This window comes from Gasterosteus aculeatus, chromosome 18 (genome assembly GCF_964276395.1).
Source record: "Gasterosteus aculeatus chromosome 18, fGasAcu3.hap1.1, whole genome shotgun sequence".
Lineage (NCBI taxonomy): Eukaryota > Metazoa > Chordata > Actinopteri > Perciformes > Gasterosteidae > Gasterosteus > Gasterosteus aculeatus.
In genome coordinates this window covers 14754094-14768780 of record NC_135706.1, presented here as the reverse complement: position 1 = coordinate 14768780, position 14687 = coordinate 14754094, and the positions used below count along the sequence as shown (strand labels likewise).

The window sequence follows — 14687 nt, the reverse complement described above, 5'->3', positions numbered from 1 at the left end:
GTGCGCCTGAAGGTGTCTGTGTTTGTGTTACTGAATGCTCAGCGTGTCAAAATGTGTTTGTTTTTTCTTGCATTTGTAAGTCAAAGTATTGCACAGTTTGTCTCTTTTCAACGTGACGCCTCATTAGCTGTTCCTGCTCATGTAACATGCGACGCGACGCTACGTCACAGTCGGCGGTTCTTCATGGGGATTCGCACGGCTGGTGTGCGTGTGCGCGTGCAGCTGACGTACGCCTTCTCCAGGCAGTCCTCTCTGGACATGTTCTGCACCAGCAGGTTGGACGCCAGGTTGAACAGCTCCTCCGCCCATTCCTGCAGTAAGAAAAACACACACACACACACGCACGCAGCTAATTGCAAAGCGGAGTGCTGAGAGGTTGGAATGTGGTGGTCTGCTGTCCCTGTTGGGAATAAATGAACTCGTTAGTCCGCTCATGTGGATCGGCTGATAAAGTCCATTTGGATTCGGAAACACGCAGTTGCTCTGCTCGTTTGCTTTGATGTGAAATCAAGCCTAAAGTTCGACGCCATCGCTAACCCAACATGTGCCTCCAGAAACCCCCCCTCCTGGGCTCAACAGGGGCTAAATGTAACCTTGTTTTATTCCCAACATTTCCACCGGCACCAAAGCAGGCATGAAAACGGGTCACGGGTGAAAAAGGTGAGAAGGATATTACGCCTCTAGGGCAGGGGTTTCAACTGGTTTTGTCCCAGAGATTTCTTCGAGTCATTCGTTGACGAGGGGGGATAAGATAAATTCACCTCCCGACCGTGTCTTTGGGTCAATTCATCGTACTTTGAAGTCAGAATGCGTATCAGGGTGGCAGGTCTGCTTATTGATAGAACGGTGGAGCACTTTACCTTCTGCCTCGTCGGTCCCCTCACCTCAAAATCTACCTCCTCAAAAACGTTAGCGTTAGCTAATCGTTTCCCCCCGGAGCGTTAGCTAGCTGGCCAACGTCGCGTTCTCTCCTGCTGTGTTAAACGACTCAACTCATCAAGCAGGAAGCTAACGTTAGCTAAGTCTATGTCAACAAAGCTCCTGGGTAACTTAGATGTACCAGAAAATATTAAAACCATCACTCACCCTGTTCGCAATTCTCATCCCTTCTGCCCCCCCCCCCCAAAAAAATCTACACGATTCACGTAGGTCACCTATTTTGGTTTCAAAACGGCGAATTTCGCCGAAAGGTGAGGGATTTTCACGCCTGCAAAGGGAACACCCGCTGCCTTGTTTTCTCGTCGTTTACCTTCGCCGTCTCCTCCTGGAAGGCCATGAAGTTCAGGTAGGTGATGTTGACCATGTCGGGGCCGCTGACCACCATCAGCATCCTGTTCTCCATCTTCCCCGCCAGCGTGCTGACGTCCAGCAGCTCGCGCAGCTTGGCCTCCTGAACGACGACACACGGGCGACAACAAAAGGGATCATCAAGTCGCCGAGTGAACGTGACAAGCAGACCGAGGAAGGAGGCGAGACGCGGCTCAGTGTCTCTGCTGCACGGGAAGAATTACCCCACCGAATGAACCCGGGCCGGACCGGGCCGGACCGGGGAGTTGGCAGAGGGTCCGCCGGGCTGATTTAGAGAGGCGAGCTGAGCCGCTGCAGCTTCCACATCGCAGTCCGTGAAGGCTGCAAACAAGGCGGCCTCAGCGCCTTTCTGACAGGAGGCACTGCGAGTGGAAACCCCTTAGAGGTCGGAGGTTTGTTGTGGTATTAAAGGAACGACACTATCTTTCTGCCACACTTTTAACTCTTTCCGAAGCACCGAAGACCACCGAGTATCTGCAGGGGATTTATAGGGGCTATTTACTATAAGTGACCCCCACAGCGACTCTCCAAATCCTGGGAGCTTAATGCTTTTCAAACAGAACTTTCCTGCTTGTTCTCAGCTCATCCTCCAAATATGATTCAGTTGACAGTTTAAGTGTGTAAAGTGGCACTCGGGAGAGCAGCCAATGCGCAGCGATGCCCCGTGACGACTTCTAATCAGTGGATTCACTTAACTTGGGGGATCCCACGAGGGTGCTGTTTGCCCGAGGAGGTTTTTAATTAAATACAATGACAAATGCTGCTAATTCTTTGAGTGAAATAATCTTCACCGTGAGCGATCAGTATTCATAGTTAATAGTCACTTTTGTTACCAGGTACCTGTCGTCAACAAGCGAATCCAGCCGGTTAAATAAGCTTTGTGTTTTCCGTGTAACGCAACAGACGGTGACAGAGAAAAACCGTGTGAAATAATGAGTATTCACAAAGGTAACCGTCTAAGGAAAACCAAACCAAACTGGTTCGAGCAAATACACGTTTGAGCAGCTCATGTTTGGCGCAAATCGAAGAGGGAAAAACAACAAGCGGCCTCGGGAGGCGCGGGAGAGGAATTACAATGATCCGCTTCTCTCCTCCGAGCAGCATACAAAACGCTTTCTAATTAACACGACAAAAAAACCCCTGTGAAGGATTCTGCAGTGAAAGCAAATGAGCTGCCGCTAATTCAACCAATCACACAAAGAGCATTGTGTCCTGTGTCACGCTGATAAATGTCCTCTGCACGTCCCTCACGCCCTCCAATCAAATTGCGCGGTTTAGCGGCGCCCGTTATTACCCCGCTGAACTCTGAAGAATCCCCCCTCTCTTCTCCCCCGTCTCTCACAACACGCCGGCGCTGCAGAGGAGGGCGAGTGTGCAGACTGCACGTCGCACAGAGGACGAGCTCCCGGCGCTCAGAGATGTGATTTCACGTGTGGTTGGAGCTGCTCCGGGCCGACCTCCCCCACCGATCTATCCGTCCCACAGTGCTCACGTCGAGCTGGGGGGGGGAGGGGAGGGGGCACCGGCGCCACTTTCAATTTGCTAAAACACACAACGCACAAAGAAACCTGATGATGAAACGAGGAGCAAAGCAACGGAAAGAGGAGAGCGGAAGTTGGGCTCGGCCACGTGGGGGGGGGTCATTTGTGCGCGAGGACCCGGACACGCTGGCGAGCAGCCTCGGAGCCTCGGGCGGGATTTGGGGCGTTGAAGCAAGACGGCGCTTCTTTGAATGCGCGCGTGTGTGCGTTCACGCGGTCACTCAGCAGCATTCTGCAGGCCCGTTGAAATACACAGGGCTCCTCTTCCCGCCACCAGGCCCGACCCGTCACGGGCCAGTGCGCCCCCCAACCGGGCGCCACCGGGGGGGGGAAAGGAACCAGGCCAACGCACACTGGCTTAAACTCAAGAGAGGAACACGTCAAGACGCGCTCACACACACACACTGACACACACACACACACACACACACATCAGAGGGTATGTCAATATGAATGATTGATGGCGGCCCGACCGGCCGCACACACCGCGGCGCTCAGCGATTCGACGCGCCGCCCCCACCACGGGATGCGCGGGCGCGAAAGGCCGAACCGACAGACAGAGGAAGACGAGATGTTAATTTTCCATTTGCTACAAAACGTTTGTGAATAAAATAAAAATGGATTAGGTGTCAAGGCGCCTCTTCAGGGAAGGTCTTGCTGGTGTTAAAATCAATGTCACCCCCCCCCTCTCGCTTAATGTGCTCCCCAAAGAGGTGGAGATCACAGGTGGTGTAAAAAGGCCTCTAGCTTGGCATCTCCAGCCGACCCGTTGCTGCATCTCGCGTTATATCCTTCAAAACATCTGCACAAGCGAGGCGGCGGTTCGGGACACGTTGTGTTAAATAATGTGTGATTCGTGTGTAAGCGTGGGGTGGGGGGTGGGGTTGGGGGGTGGGGGGCGTGCTCATTCTGCCACACAAATACTGACCAGTCTTTTTCTCGTTTTCTACGCGGCGGTGCGTGTGGAAAATGTTCCATGAGAGGAGAGACCTCCTCCATCGTATGTGATGTAGACATCACGTGTGACGTCCCCCTGAGCTGCACACACGTGACACTGTGCGAGCGCACTTGCCGTGCAAACGATGGTTGACGTGCTTTGAAAAAGGGACGGTTCAGCCCAGAGTTGACAGACAACAACAACAATGTCGACCTTCCAGGTTGCCGTGCAGCGACGGCGACGGGCCTGGACGAGCCGCCCGTAAAAGATGTCTGCCGTCCTCGCGGCGTAATGAGAAATCCTGGCCGCTCAATACGATCCCTTAAGGACCCTTAAGTGAGCGGTGTCACGTATCTACGGTGGAAAGAAAAACATGCGCTCCCCTTTCAGGCCACACAAAGCAGCCTGATATTGTTATCGGCCGTTCGCCCTAATACAACACATCTCAACAGATACTTTTAAACTCCAGAACGTTCATTGAGCAGATAAAAAAAGGATTCGGCCGTGCAGACAAACACGCACAGCGAGGAACGTTCCCGCGGCGCAGTCGGCCTTTAAAGCCTTTTGCTGCTTATCAAACGGCTCCGTTGGATTCGGCCTCAGCAGCAGCAGCAGCAGCCTTTCGTTGAAGGACGGCAGGGCCGCCTGCTCCCGTCACGCCTCGCGTTCAGAACCTCGCCTTGAAACGGAAAAGGCTCGGGGTGAAGCCACTGAGGACCTCTCGGCAACAGCGGCATTGTAAACAAGATCAGAGGAGGCGGAGGGCGGACAGAAGGAGATGGGAGGTGCGCGGGAGGAGGGAGGTCTTTGATTCCTCGTCCTCGCTCTCATCCGCGGAGCTCTTTTGTCTCCGCTCCGTTTTCATTATTCTCCCTCGTGGTCATAATTCATCGCATGCACTCGAGTGGCCGGTCGATGGCGACCGCCACCGCTCCACGAGGAAGCAGGGGTGGCCCTCGAGGCCGGGGGGGGGCGAAAAGGTCAGCGCTTCATCGGCCAGCCGCCAGGTTACGCGTCACCGGCCGCGGAGCCACGTGTGCCCACATTTGGAGTCGTGCCTTAAAATGATACAGCTTTTCCTTTAAGCCATCTGGCTCACTTGGCTGTTGGTGCATATTTATTAGCAATTCTCCATCAATGAGGCCTCAACACACATGATATTATTCATTTAAACTGTTAACCCTCCCCCTTCTAGTTCGAGTTCTAATATCTAAGGAGGGAAATCACAACGTGATGGAGGGGAAAAGCGTCGGAGCACCGAGCGCCTCCGTGCCAGCGGGCCGCGCCTCATCGCCGCACGTCCACGGCGCCGCCGTCTGCGATGGGGGCACTTCATTAACCCCCGGATGCAGTGACACGCGAAGCCGGAGACGGAGAGGTGTGGCGGAGGGCACACAGAGGTCGGACATCACGCCATTTCCAGAATGCCAGCACGGGGACAATAACTCGGGTTGACAGGCGGCCATTTTCCCGTCCGAGCGTTCACACCCAAACGCCGATCTGCCCGCGATGCTGAACTGAGCATAAGGGAAAATGTGCTACCATATGTTAGTTATACAAACACTGAATATCAGACCGGGGGCCCGCGGGAAATCGTATCAGAGGTCGGAGTTTATTTTACTTCTGTCGGTCTTTCATTTCTACTTCTCCCGATTCCTCCCGGCGCACTGAACCGACGCCGGCTGGGTTTCCTGCCTGGAGCGGTGGCCAATCTGTGTGCTTTTATGTTTTGCATAAACGCAACGCAAACGCGCTTGCGACAGTAGAACAACTGTAGAACAACTGTAGATGAAGCAGTTTGTTTGATTGTGAATATGAGAACAGGGAGGTCACCGGGGGAAAGGTCAAAGCTTGTTCAAGTGGAATCAAACAGCTGTTGGCAGCTGTGCCGCCCGCAGGGCCGGGACGGGGAAACTCCTCGTGGCGTCTCATTCGGACTTTGTCGCTGCGGAGCAGCAGCACATTCGTCTGGGAGCAAAAGGAACGCCGGGCAGCATTCGCCTGCACCGCTCGGCCCCGTCCTGATCTAACGCCCACCCGCTCATCCCTTCTGCCCTTCGCTCAATAGCTCACCGCCTGAGCTTAGATGAGTGAGTGTGTGTATCTGCTTTTTGAACCTCTGACGAGAAAATGCCTCATCAATTAAAACCACACAGTTGCACTCGATAAATGCTGCAACACAAATGCATTTGCTTCTTTGTTACATACAACCGGTGACGCTAAACTTTGTTTTACATTCAACGTGACTGCAATCTTTGCCCCAAAAAAAGATGACAAAATAATCTCTGCTGACTGCACACGGTGACCGGAGGGGCCTCCGAGGATAGAAATGCTGGGAAAAAACTGGGAGGGAATTGGACAATCTTGCAGAGAAATCAGTTTGGCAGCAAAAAAAAAGGCCTTTGGAGTTCAGTTGTGACGATGCGGCTCAGAGACTACAGCTGAGATGATTCTTAGAGGCCAGAGGAAGTGCGTCTTATCTCATGAATACAGATGCAAATAGACAATACAGTACAGGCACCGCACAGAAGATGTTGCAGTAGGGAGGTGGGTGAATATAATTCATTTTATTAAAAAAAAGAAAAGCAATATATTTGTAGCAAAGTAAAAAAAAAATCTCTCTGAACGAGAGAACCAGATACAGAAAGCAGCAACGTTTGTTTAAAGAGGATGAAGTACGGGCGGATAGACGCCCGCTACAAACCTCTGTAACAACCTGCAACATCTGGCGAGGCGACCACGTCGAAACCGCACGCTTGGAGTTTGAAGCCAAACTATTTTGAGCATCACAAGGAACCGTCTCACCGGATGTTGCTGGTTGTGCTTTTAAAGACTCGGACGATGCTTTTCAAATATGCAGAAGCGGAACAGAGTTGAAATGTATTATTTATCTTGAATTAATAAATTACGCAAGGAAAGGCTGAAATTAAGTATAAATACAGGATGAGGGAAAGTCACACCCTCCCCCCCCCCCGGCAGCACATCTCTTAATAAGATGTGTAGTGGATGTTTTTGTTGCTGAGGAGTCTGTATCAATGAAAGCATTTTTATTATCAGAAGCTTCCCGAGGACGACATGTGTTGCTGTGCAGTTTTCCGGTGACGTGATCTCTCTGACCGCTTATAGTTCTTTAACGGCTGAGTCTCGGCGTGCGTGCACCAGGACACGAGGCGATGCTGCCGTTAACGGCCCAAATCAGCCCCCAGTAGCAGATGGGCGAGGAACGCGGGGAATGAGGGACCTGCAGGGGAGCAGACTGCCGGAATGGATTAAGAGGGAACATAAAAGCTTGGAGGGCAGGACACAAGGATAATTACACGGAGGAGACCGGCCGTATCGCTGTCACAGGGAGGCCTTTTGCACCTTAATGCCTCAGAATGTAACCTGCATAATAATGTGACACCGGCAAAACCAGGTGGTACATTTTACACGTGTTTGCACGTAAGAGTCAGAGGGCGAGATAGTCGAAAGGAGAGAGAGAGAGAGGTGGGGAAAAACAAAGTGGCGGGAGGACGATGCACGTTGCGTGCGAAACATAGCGAGGGAACAACGGTGAGAGCCAAGGGGGGGTGTTCGATGGGGTGGAAGCACTCTACCTGGCGCGCCTCATCGGTCGGACAGGAAGGCCGAGGCAGCAGAGGAACTCCAGCGAGGGAAAAAACTGTCACCCGCCCGTGACTCGCCGGGCCGGCAGCTCTCGTTATGGTAACAGAGACGACAGAAAAGTGAGATGAGGGTGTAACGAAAACGACGAGCTGCCAAAAAAAAAACGGCGCCCAGGAGGTTTTTAAACAGGCAGCTGTCGCAAAGAATTAAAAAAAGGCTCAAGCGGTTTTTGAGAGGTTTCGAGTGTAACAGCCGCCAAGAAAAAAAACAAAATCAATCCGCTAAATTAATCAGATATACGAGGGAGGTAAACCGACCAAATGAACCCGAGAATAATAAACTGTGAACAAGGCGAAAGGTTATAAAAAAATATAATATAATTTCTTATATTTTTATTATAATTTATTATAATTTTATAATTTATATAATTATAATTTCTCACTTGCTCAGCGTGCCACAGGTATTCTGCTCATCACTCCCACCCACACTGCGTGACTCATCCCCCCCCTTGTGAGGTGGATGGAGCCCATTCCGTTCAAGCTGTCCATCAAGTGGCGGCCCATCAGGTGTGAGGGGCGGTGGGGGGAGGGGGGAGGGGGGGCGCTAAAAACAGCACCCGGTCGCCAGATACTGGCAGGTACATAACTACTGTAATTATCCTGTAAGCTCTCAATCAGTGGAGGCAGACTCCTGGAAATAAAACGCAACAACGGGCATGCGGGCGTCGGAGAAGGCACAGATGCATAAACTCCCACTCAACGATCGAGCGCAGTGCAAAGAACAAACACGCAGCGGAAGAATTTACCGTCGGCCGCGCGTAGGCCATCTTAAATTAAGCCCGTCGCCATCTTTTTTTTTTTTTTTTGCCAATGAACAGGAGTCACCATATTTAGAATTGCAGGGAGTGGCGTGGAGGCGTTGTACACATCTGTGGTCGTTGCAGCGGCCCGTCGATCACAGTAAGCCCCGCCCTAAAACATAACCCGCTTCATGGTCGGTAAGTTGTGGAGACAAGCTGACAAATCAACGATGGGGAATTCCTCTGATTTGGAACTTTGCTTCTACACGTTGTTGCAACTGACTGACAAAAATAACAATACCCCAACTCCCGTGAATCCGAACCAAATCAAAAATATAAAGAAATATTTGTGCCGCAAAACCTCCTCTCGGTCTCCTCTGTCTTCCCCTGATCCATGACAGCGGCCTAAAAAGACAGATTCTCAGGTCGTGTGTGTGGAAAACGGGGCCATTTCCAGCCTCTGGTGCTCCCTCTGGCCCCCTACTTGGGCCCCGCCAAGAGCCCCGTGGAGCCCCCCCCCCCGCCGCAGGGGAAATGTCCACAATGGGGCGCGGGAGTAAATAATTTACACAAGTCCCTGTCGGCACGGTGAAGCCTGCGGGCTGTAGATGTAGTGCCGCCACCGCTGCTGTAAGGCTGAGCGTATGTCCTCTCCCTCCGGCCGTTTCCGTCCTCGCCGTCTTCTACTTCCACCTCCCCCCCACCCCCCCGCACCTCCCCCGTCCTTCCTTCTTAACAAAATACTCCAATACGCCAGGCTCCTTGCTGCGTAGAGGACACTGAGCAGACTCCAGCCCCAATGACATCGTTAGTAATTCCGACCAGAACCAATTGGGTTTATTGGGGAACATTCCTGGACGGCGGAGGGGGAGATGTGGGGGAAAGGAGGAGGGGGGGGGGGGGGGGGGGGGGAGAGGGAGCTGTGCTTCGTCTTTCCCCTGATGGAGACCTACGCAGAGACCCGGAATTATTCATCCCGGGGACGCAGGCTAGTGGGAGTGACGCACGGCGAGTCGCATAGGAGGTCCGCCGGCCCCTCAAACGACGCTGTGCAGACACGAAATTGGGTTGTCGGTGTCCTGCAGGAAATAATGATCTCACAGCTCCTCCGGTCGAAGTTAAAGGAGTATTGAGACATGTTGTAAAACGGGACCGCTGACCTCCAGCCGAGGCTTCCCTCACCAACCGTGTGAGGAGGATGAGTTAATGAATAAGACCTTCAGCCTCTTTCTTCGGAATTCAAATCAACAATCTCACTGCAAAGCTTATTGTTTTTCTATGGAATCGAGTAAGGGGGGTTGTGTGTGTAAGGGGGGGTCATTCAGGCGTCTGAGGAAGCGGTTGTTTAGCATCACGCTGTCATGCCTGTTCACACACTGGACGCGCCCCTGAAGAGAAAAAGCTTCCCGACCGACATCATTCCGTGCATAAACAGCCCTAATTGGGCCTCCGAATCCCTCGGCAACCCTCCGGGGATCCTCGGCGAGCATCGTGCAGTGATAATTGCGATCCGTCCCGTTTGTAGTCACCATTTAGCCTTTTGCCGTCGTTAACATCGGCGTGACACGCGGGAGCCTGCTGTCCCGACATCCCCGCACCATCTGCCGCCTCGGGCCGCGCCAGCCCGCCGAACCGGTCCCCGCCGCCCGCCGCCCCCTCGCAAAACAACGCCCCGCTCGCTGCCGCGAGCCGCCAACAAAGGCTCACGGAGTGTTCAAACAAGCGCTCGGACGTTTGAAGATATTCAAATGGCCGTTTGATCCAATGCTGAAATCAGCATCCCAATGTGGAACTAAAAAGCGGATTGGCTTTGATTGTGTGAGACTGGTCCGGGTTTCTGCTGGCAGTTACACCCAAGCAAACAAGACAAACAATGGAAAACAGCTGATCATCAGAGCGACCTTTGACCTTTAGATCAGCGGTTCCCAAACTCAAGGATGCCGCGGCCCCAATTTGAAATCTGAAAATCTTTTGCGGCCCACCCGAACCTTTAATCACAACTCTGATCAACACATAAACTAGAGATGATTAAATGACCTTAAGAATTAAAAATGTATTAACCGACACATGTATGTTTTGTGTACCGTTTTCTCCAGAGCTCATGTGTATCTACTTTAATAGTACAAGAGGCGCCGCATTTGACATTGCTTTGTTTGGCGGCGCCTTTTGTTGACTTAAACTGAGAAAAAATGTGTTTTGTATCTTTAAACCATTTTTTATATTAATTTCAAACTTTTCAAAATTGAAAATTAAAACCATTTTATTTATTTATTGTAAATAACCTCTCGCGGCCCACACTTTGGGAATCGCTGCTGTAGATCATTATCAACAAACCACGTAGCAACAGTGGATCCGTCCTTGTTGAGATCGTGCTAACCCGGAGGCAGGAAGTCTCTGCTGCCTATCGGACGACATGCTCCGCCGCGCCGCGCCACGCCGGGCCGCGCCACGCCGGGCCGAGCGCCGCCACGGACGAATCGCATCGGACGTGCCTCGCCTTGCGCGTCCCTTCCCAGCCTGAGGCAGAGCATGTGAGAGCTGTCATCACGCTCGGTGGACGTCGCTGCAGCTGCCTCAGATTACCAAGAGTGCTTACATCAATGTCATGACATTTATAAATATTATCAATAAACAGGGAGCAGTATCAGCGGAGGGAGGCTTTACTGGCAGAGACCACCACACCCTACTTAGGCCCAATGCCCGTCGCTTGCTCTATATAGTATTGTTAGTTCAGCACGGAACAGTACAAGCTAAGATATGCTTGGAGAAAACGTTGGAATTAGAAACATTAGCACTGAATCTAAGAAAAGATATTATCTCAAAGGCCGGTGCAATGATACGTGGAAGAATACAAAGAACTGGCTTATTGGATCATTTCCACTTGCTTTTACAATAAAAGGCTTGATAAAACTGCACGAGGCTCTAATATGTGCGAGTGGACGCGTTCTGTCCTGCGAGCTTCTCTGGTAAGTGTCACGCTTGTGAAGCGGAGCCTGCAGTCTGTCCACTGCTGAAAACATGTGGTGTCCCGAATGGAAGCGGCCAAACAAATGTCTCCGACGAACTTAACACAACTTCCTGCGCAAACAGAGGCCCAGAGAGAGACATCGCTCAAGAAAGAGAAAGAGGCCGAGTCTCCCGAGCGACTTGATCCAAACGCAGCATTTAATGGGGAAAAACAAGTGAGGGTGGAGGGGAAACTGAACGTGGCCTCCAGCTCCATTTGCCGCGGCTCTTTAGAGAGGAAATAGTTTGTAGGAGCTCTGCGGTCTCTGGAGCAGCGACATTAGGAATCGGACGTTTTCTTTACTGACCCTCCAGAGGTTCACTATCGGAAACTAATTACGCATTCGGCCGGCGTGTTGTTCTCGGAAAGGGGAGAGAAAGGTCACCCGTCTCTTTATGTCTCGCCGATGAAAAGGTCCCTTAAATACACAGGTTTATATCAACAGCTACAAAACACACATCTCATGAGCCCCCCCCTCTCTCTCACCTATGTGATTAACGGCGCTGAGAGCTGACGAGTGTGACCGAGGCGGCAAATCAACACAGTTCCCAGGGGGCCGGGTACCCCCCCCGCCCCCGTCCGTCCGTCCACGGCGTGTCCGTTATGAGTAGATGGATGATAACGCCGCGATATTGATCAATCCAATCAAATCCGAACAAATTAGAGGAGAGAGGGGAGCAACCGTCTCGTGGCTGCAAGCTTGTCTGGATGTTTATTAAAGATCCGATTGGAGAGTCCCTTTTTTAAAATGGGACATCTGCAGTCGGAAACTATCATTGATCGTTACCGCCGCTTCGTTAGCATTCCTGGTCGTTAGCAAAGATTCAGGGCTCATTTGAGACGTTCGCTCCCAAAATATGCCGACTGCCGTGTCAGCGGAGCTTCATGTCCCCCCAAGTCTGTCCGACCTTTGGTCAACATTTAAAGTGTTCAGTCAAGCAAAAAAACTTTTAACTCTTGTCCCTCAATGTCTTTAAGAATCGCCCGACTGGAACCGCTGACACATCTCAGCAAACGCCGCTCTGATAATCAAACGGAGACCCGTCAGCCGAGAGACGAGCACGTTTCTACATGAGAAGGGACGTAATTGGCGGCTGGTGCCGTTGCCCATGTGCTCTCCTGTCAGGCGTGAAGTTACCGTGTGTCAGGGAGACACACCACCCCCCCACCACCCGCCCGCCCTCGTTAGAGCTATCTTCGTCCCCTCCTCCTTATGGTTTCCACGGCAACAGACCCTTTGGACTGGTCCCCGGCCCGTCATATTTCATGCTCACCTGCGAGGTGGGCGATGTAGAGTCAATGTCATTGTATTTATATCCAGCGATAACTAACTTTTGAAAGGACCGGTATGATTCTCTGGACTTGCCTGTGAACTCAGCTAAAGAAAAGCTAATAAACTTCTATAAAATCAGACTTCTTTTTGCATCAATAGGAGTCTCGGCCATTAGAAAGAATCCACACGTAACAAAATTGCCCTTCTGTGGGCTAAGAGATGGAACGGTACTTGACCTTATCAGACGTGTGGGGATGCATCCATCTATCCATCAATCTGGGACTGTCCACCGACCTTCCCCTGCCTGTCGGAGCTCAATCGAAAGACAAATGGGGTCCGATGTTTCCACCGATTTGTCTTGACCGGCTTAAATGCCGACAGACATTATTTGATCAGGTCCGGTACCACTTGGTAGACCCTGGCCGTGTTAACAAAGTGCCACGGCTGATTTCATTGGCGGCATGGAGTGACTGACTGACGACGGTTCATCTGTTTGTGTCGTATCTTTGTTCTACACGGACTTCCAGCAAAGCTACTGGGAGCTCAGTTGTCACGTATCGTATCATTTCTCCTCAAACCTCCTCTAACGCAACCTTTGTATCTGTGTACGAACGAAGTTCATGACAATGACGCCATTGTTTTGAGGTGAAACGCTTTTGTACTTGTCTTCCTCTCCTGTCGCCATCTGTCTGGATGGTGATTCAATGAGACTTTGTGATTCCATCTAACCAATTTTCTTCTGTTTGAATTTCTCCGTTACAATGTGCAGCACACAGAGTTGACTTCATCAAGTTCAATAACACGGTTAACTGGGGAGAAAATACACAGCGGATGGCAGTTTGTGGAGTTGAGGGTGAAAAATAAAGGAAACAAATGAACTCCCTCGTTTCTTCTTATAGCCACCGAGCTAAAATAATACAGAAGAACAAGGCAGAATAATCCGTAACTGGGGAAATTGTTTGAGAAATTCCAGCTGGGCTCTGCTACAGTTGGGAACTTTACCTGCACAGGTGCACCATTGTGCTGGTTATGGGGTCTGGGGTAACTCTCCCCCTGCGCTGACACAGGCCTCTCTGTTCGTCACAGTCTCTGTTTCATCTGTTCATTCATTCTTCGCCTCATTCATCCTCACCCGGCGGCTCCGGTCTCACGCTGACAGAAAGAGAATCACCTCTGATTCCTCCGTGAGCGCCGAAGGAGGCGGCGAGCTTCTCACTGGGGGAATCCAACTCTGCGCAGGGACGACTGGGGTAATTGGCTAAAGGATCAAACCCTAACCCTTCACGGTCAGCTTCTCGTCTCGCTTCGTTTTTTCATTCTCTCTCTCTCTCTCTCTGCGGCGCCTCTCTTCAATCCCGCCTGCCGCCGCTCGCCTGGAGGTCACGCCGATGGGTGCCGCTGATCAATTGCCTGTCTTTGACTGATGACAAATGGTGCCGCAGTTTCTTTTATGAAAACCAATGAGTCCATAGACCCGATTACTTTAATCACCGCTCGCTGCAATCTGCCATTTGCCCTGCGGCTGATCCCCCCCCCCCCCCTCCCCCCTGAGGAAAACCCGGCCCGGGAGCGATGTCATTGGTAACCGTTCTCTTCTGCACATATAGATGCTGACAGATTGACTAAAACGGGAGCGAGACAGCGGGTAAAACGTGGAGGCGACGACACATGCTTGGGTGGTGCAGCTACCGCCGGGTCCATATTAGTGATGCCAAAGTGCCTGAAGCTTGCATTCTCTCTAATGGCCATCAGGGGGCGACACCTACGGTAGTACAATACCTAAGATTGCATGAAAGATGGTGATCGCTTCCCACTTGATACTTGAAACGTCGCCAACGTGACTTCATGGTCTCAACTGCTCGTTTCGATACTTCTTAAATACGGCATTATGCTCAATTAGTAAATGGACACAGAAGCGGTAAAAATAGAATCGGCTTCGCAAAGGTTACCACAACGCAGAACGCGAGCCTTTCGAGAGGTGATCCGCTTCTCGGATACAGCCCACGGTATTTCAGAGATCACCGTGAGCGTGCCGCTGTGTGTGCCTACTTGTGTGTGCCTACTTGTGTGCGTGGATCTAAAACGGGAGTGTGTGGGCGTTCTCTCTCCAGACCCTGACAGCTGACAGACAGTCCAGTCATGCCTCTGTGCACGGAAATGTCTCCGAGCTGCCTGCTGGGGAGGAAAGACGAGCCGCGCATCCATTCGTTTGCATT

General features: G+C 51.6%; 1 protein-coding gene across 3 annotated transcripts in view; it reads right to left on the bottom strand.

Annotated features, from left to right (window-relative positions):
• plcb1l (phospholipase C beta 1-like) overlaps nucleotides 1–14687 on the bottom strand; it is a 65310-nt gene that overhangs the window by 28027 nt on the left and 22596 nt on the right. For all 3 annotated transcript variants that reach the window (XR_013453407.1, XM_078093557.1, XM_078093556.1), the window contains exons 4-5: nucleotides 1250–1390; nucleotides 232–311 (exon numbers count right to left, since the gene is read on the bottom strand). Coding sequence is in view for 2 of the 3 variants with exons in the window: in XM_078093557.1 (XP_077949683.1) it covers nucleotides 232–311; nucleotides 1250–1390 (221 nt within the window). In the remaining variant the exon portion in view is untranslated. The remainder of the gene's footprint in view (nucleotides 1–231; nucleotides 312–1249; nucleotides 1391–14687) is intronic.